Below are 5,236 nucleotides of genomic sequence, written 5' to 3'. Positions count from 1 at the left end.
CTCTGCCTACCACTCTCCCACTAACTCCTTCACTACATTAGCAATTTGAAAAATCTAATTTTTTGTTCAACTGTAAAACCTTCGTTCTGCCTTGAGGTCTTCAACGAGCAAGACCTGTTGACTAATGCAGAAGGTAACTAACGTATTTTACTTTCACAAACTGTCTCAGTGTAGCACATTGCCTTCGTTGTTGCATACATTTGTGTCAATGAATATATATGCTTTAGTTGTGATATCTCTCTCGTGTGTGATATATTGCAACGTCTTAAACAAGTATTTAAGGGGAACAGAACTTCATCTCTGTTTGGTTAAAACTTAAAGATATGGTCATTTTGCGCATCAATATATTACCTATCCTTTTTCATTATTTTACGGCTTGAAGCAACATTGATATTACAAAAGAAGAAAAATTACAAACAAAAAAAAAAGTATTACAAAACAATAAGTGGTATACCATCAAAAGACGCCTATGGTTGAAAGAAAAGAGAAAATATGCGACTTGCATCTTATTACATCACTAGGATCGAGCACATTGAGTTCACCAGGATTGCTGAGCACCAAGTACCTTAAGTCCTTATACAACATGATATTAAGTTACAGGCGGATACAATGTGATTTCAAAGTACAATTATTCATCTATTTTACATTATTTCGAGCTTTCCATAATGGCGTGTAATTACAAAGAGGGGCTATCACGCGGCTTCAGCAAAACCCAGTTGAAGATTACCATAGTCAAATACAGTATGATACACCCCCATGAATACATTACCAAGAATCCTGCAAGTACATGAATCTTTTGGTATGAAACAGATAAGCTTATAAGACTATTTGAATAAATTGAGGTAAGTGTAGTATTCTTGTTTATGCATGCAATTTCTATGACCTTTTGCCAAGACTAATGCACGAAAGTAACACATGTTTTTTCCTTGTTACATTGTAAAGAGAAATGGTTGTAAGAACAATAAAAACATACCAAAGAGGACCACGAGGTGGTGGCACATCCAAAGCAACAAACCCACTGAGGCAAATGGTAGCAATCCCCTCCCCAGTTTTCAAAATATACTGGAAACAGAAGTTGAGTTTTAACAGGGTATAACAAAGCCATTAATAACAGATTTTTAATTAGTTAGCTATTTGGAAAAAAGGAGAATATGATTTTTAACACTTGGTCTACTTTCCATGTAGGAAAGTCCTCCATTTAGTTTTATGTTATAATCATGATAATAAGGGAAAAGCCACCTCACAGCCACAGTTGAAAGAGGGCTGAGTAATTTTGCAGTTGGAACAGGAACTTAGGCACCACAGATGTTCCACTCAAGATTATGCAACATAACAATGTAACATAAAATTAGGAAGAGAGGCATAACCTGTTCTGGAGTGAGGACAAAATCCTTATCACCAATATTGAATGTAACATTTGGCATGGATGATATGCTATTGCAGTCGATTACAGATTGTCCCGTAGGACTTGGTAATTTCTCACAGAGCTGTGAAACACCAAACATTAGACATTAAGACAATGTTCTGCACTACATAACGAGAAAATTCACTCATGAATTTCACCTGATTCACATATTCTATCACACTCTCCTTTGTTGTCTTCTGTTTGAGCTGGTTCTGCATCCAAATTACAGCCATCTCACAGGCAGTGCACAATGGGGCTTCTCCTATGGAACTTCCTTCATTTTCCTTCTCAACGACTGTTCTGATATTCGAGCTGCAAAATTGGTTGGAGCATTATTGAGATGACATCAGATTTTGGCAATTGTGGGACTAAATATCACCAGATTGTCACATGGTTACACAATTCAACATGTATAGTAGCAGAAGTAGATCCTTGGTTCAAATCTCATTACCATCCTTCATCATAATGAATGCCCATGAAAAGATCAGACTTACACGTAAGAGAGTGTGTCGAAGATATAATTAAATAAGATTTGTGACATCTTTGACAGCTTAAGTTTTTAAACGAGATGATTACACAATTCAACATAAATAACATAGCTCTAGAGCCTTGACAGAACACCCTTGACAACGATATTTTCAAATGATTTCACTAATGAAGATAAATCCTCTTAACTTGCAGTTAAAAGAAAGATATAAGCCTGATCTCTCTAGAGAATTTGACTATATGCTCAGATGCAAAAATCTAAGAACAGACTAGGTGCCTGCCTTAGTTTTACAACTCTGAAACCTACCTTCAATTTGTCACAATAGTAATTCTGCTAATGTAAAAATTAGTTTTACCCCTATAATAACTTCACAAAAACCACCTTAATTCACATATGCTCCAAAGCCAGATGGTCCAGTTCAACTTTTTTGGAAAGAGGGGGAAGCACCCATACCTGAAATGCTGAGCTCCATTAAGATAACATAAACCTGCTTGTAAACAAATTTGATCAGCTGTAACCTGCAGACAATTAGTAGTACCATCATATCTACAATGTCACTTTAGTGGCTCAAATAAACTAAAGAAGAGAAATAGAACAAACCCCTGATACTAGTAAATCCCAAATCATTTCCCCATATTGAGAAATGGTTTCTTTACATTCCATGCTCAATACTCCTTCTGCTCCAATGGCATGGTTGACTTGTGTCACAACAGCCTGTTATGTACTTGCTATAATTACTTTCAAGAATTTGTTTAAGATAACTAGATAGTCGAAAGGTCTACAACTTCTGCAACAATTCAAAGAAAGTAAATCATACAGTTGGACCAGCAAGCAATGATGTTCCAGAATCCACTATAGCAGCACAACCGCCTTCACAAAAGCCTGTAAGGGAAAAGTATTAGGACAAAAAAAACTTAAGACTGTTATTCTTATCTTAGGCTCGTAATTTTTTATGAGGCTTCAATATCTTTATTGTTCCAATATAAAGAGTCTTCAATCTTGGACAGCAACTCTCACCTGTTGATTGGTTCCCAATAGAGAAATCTCCCATTTTAAACTGAAACAGAAAAAGGAAAAGAACAGATGGGGGACAGTGAAAAAAGGAAAAAGTAATGGAAACCATAGTGGGAAAAAAATTCAAGTACCTGCCAGTAACCTTTCTGAGTCAAAGGAACATAAGTATGTTTATCCTTGAAGTGTTTTGGATCAACACCACCAAAAACAAGTTCACCTCCCTCTTTTGCATTTGTATCGCGATTAAGCCAGAAAGAGAACACAGGCTCCTTTACGAGATCTTGCTTCACCATATTGTACCTGCACATAGATCATGAATCAAACAGACAAGATTCCAAAAATTGAGAAGAAAGAAAAACAAGATAGAATTGGTTAAAAACTGAAGTGAACAAATGAATTGCAGGCATTATTACCAGAGAGGTGTAGTGTTTCCAACAGCAATTTCCTTGAAACCAAGCCCAAGTATTCCATCAAACTTTGCCACTATAAATGTAATACTTGGTTCTCGTGTCGCCTCGATAAAGACCTGAAGTAGTTCATGTAAATTTCTCATCCATTGTGTTTTAAGAAGAACAGAAAGGACCAAAATATGAGAGTGATGAGTTACTGTCAAGCCAGAATTCACCTGATCCGTGACTAGAAGGTCACCAACTTGAACATTATCTTGACTAAGAAATCCTGAAATTGATCCAGATCCATAGTGGATTGAACAAGATTCTCCTGGATCAGAATAAACATCAAATATAATCAGAAACCATCAATAAATAACTACTTGTCTATCAATTAATGTGAAAGAACTATAACATTAAACTATGATATGATCATCACCTTTTTTTGTGTATGTACTAGACTTGCGTGCCTTGTACTTGGAATGGATCCAGCATGCAATCTGGAATAATTCAAGTTTAAGGAAAAATTATACTGTATAAACCGGTAATTCAACAAAGGAACAAAAGAATTCAAGTTATATACACTAAAAGTGTAAAGATTTTTGTTACTATCAGTATAGTTTAACTTGTGATAGCAACAATTAAGTACCATCTTACCAATTAATGTTTTCTTATAGAGATGTACATGTAATTACCTTATAAGTGACCTGATTATATAACTAACCTTTGCGCCGTTAGCACATAGAACTTGAACATTAACTAAAAAGAAGCACAACTTACAGAGAAATAACATCTTGATGATGGAACCCAGAGATTAGAACTCCCTGTATCAAATATGACAGTGAAATTTTGAGGGGGTGAACCAATACTAATCTCTCCATAATATTGAGCATCCAAATAGTTCTTTAAGGAGACGATATCTGAATCTTTGTCAGATTTCTTCTTCTTCTTCTTCTTTTGTATGTCCTTCATCACATGCTTCCCATATCTGTCTTCAAGTCTAGCTACATTGGCTGCATTTAAGCTACTGATATCTAATTGTCGCTTCTTCAGACTAATTCTTAGCAAACTATCAGAGGAAGCAGGAAATACAAAGCAGGCAATGGCCAATAAAAGGAGAGCAGCCCAAAGATGCTTCCTTTCCATGTTCAAACAGTGCCTGTACAAGAGCAAAAACCAAGCTTTATGAGAATGTCAAGCAGCAAAAATGAATGCAACTTATTATATATGAAGTATCTATATTCTTTCTACATGGTGATGATTGTCTTAACATGACATGAATTATCAAGCCAAATGGAGAATCAAAAGCTGATCATCAACAAACATATAATTCAAGAAGAAACATGCAGAGTGTCAGACCTTAAAGAGTGGTTAGAGCAACTAGAAAAGAGTAGAAGCTTTGAGATATAGATTCTATTCAGGTTACCACAGAGTACGTAGATTGAATTAGGAGATATTTCATGGAGAAGGTATTGCTCTTTGTCCACGACCAACTAAATAGCCGAGGCCCGACAGAAAAGAACAACATGATAATTGGTACGTACGCTTTTGGCATGCAAAGTTTGGTAATAATACATTATCAATAGTATATTTAGTTATGATTAAGTGGCAAGTGTTATGTAAATTTACGCTAAGACAGGTCATATAGTCATTGATTTGGTGAAATACCAGGAATTTATAATTCTTTTCCACAAATGTGCGTGGTTGATTTGAGGATTTGTGCGACAACACAGATTTTTGGAAATATTTCTATGAAAAGAAAATACTTCATCCGCTCCATTTCATGTATGAAGATTTTCGACTGGGCATAATATTTAAGAGAAAAACAAAGCTTTTTGGGCTATGTCAAAAGTACTAGGAAAACTTGTAATTTTAAATATATTATAATATTTTTATGGGTATAAGAGCATGTAGCGAAGTGGATCTCGGATTTGAACTTTA

General features: G+C 35.3%; 1 protein-coding gene across 1 annotated transcript; it reads right to left on the bottom strand.

Moving 5' to 3' along the window:
• Positions 1-473: 473 nt before the first annotated feature.
• LOC104111394 (cyprosin-like) lies at positions 474-4,801 on the bottom strand. Its single transcript, XM_009621080.4, has 14 exons — positions 4,655-4,801; positions 4,076-4,454; positions 3,735-3,795; positions 3,532-3,626; positions 3,320-3,432; positions 3,038-3,206; positions 2,910-2,949; positions 2,710-2,774; positions 2,493-2,606; positions 2,346-2,410; positions 1,564-1,717; positions 1,368-1,487; positions 974-1,062; positions 474-777 (listed from the first exon to the last, which is right to left on the bottom strand). The coding sequence occupies exons 2-14, from the start codon at positions 4,439-4,441 to the stop codon at positions 693-695; spliced, it is 1,536 nt and encodes a 511-aa protein (XP_009619375.1). The 5' UTR covers positions 4,442-4,454; positions 4,655-4,801; the 3' UTR covers positions 474-692.
• Between the last annotated feature and the right edge of the window lie 435 nt (positions 4,802-5,236).

This window comes from Nicotiana tomentosiformis, chromosome 11, assembly GCF_000390325.3.
Source record: "Nicotiana tomentosiformis chromosome 11, ASM39032v3, whole genome shotgun sequence".
In the NCBI taxonomy this organism is placed as follows: Eukaryota; Viridiplantae; Streptophyta; class Magnoliopsida; order Solanales; family Solanaceae; genus Nicotiana; species Nicotiana tomentosiformis.
The sequence above is the reverse complement of the archived record's forward strand: the minus strand, read 5'-3'. Positions and strand labels throughout refer to the sequence as shown.

What these genes read in the sequence shown, in the direction of transcription:
- LOC104111394 (XM_009621080.4), bottom strand. Translation starts at nt 4,441, where the DNA reads ATGGAAAGGAAGCATCTTTGGGCTGCTCTCCTTTTATTGGCCATTGCC. An exon ending in TTGTCCTCACTCCAGAACAG is followed by an intron (nt 1,063 to 1,367) that starts GTTATGCCTCTC and finishes TTCTGTTTCCAG; the next exon opens with TATATTTTGAAAACTGGGGA. An exon ending in CCACCTCGTGGTCCTCTTTG is followed by an intron (nt 778 to 973) that starts GTATGTTTTTAT and finishes ATGTACTTGCAG; the next exon opens with GATTCTTGGTAATGTATTCA.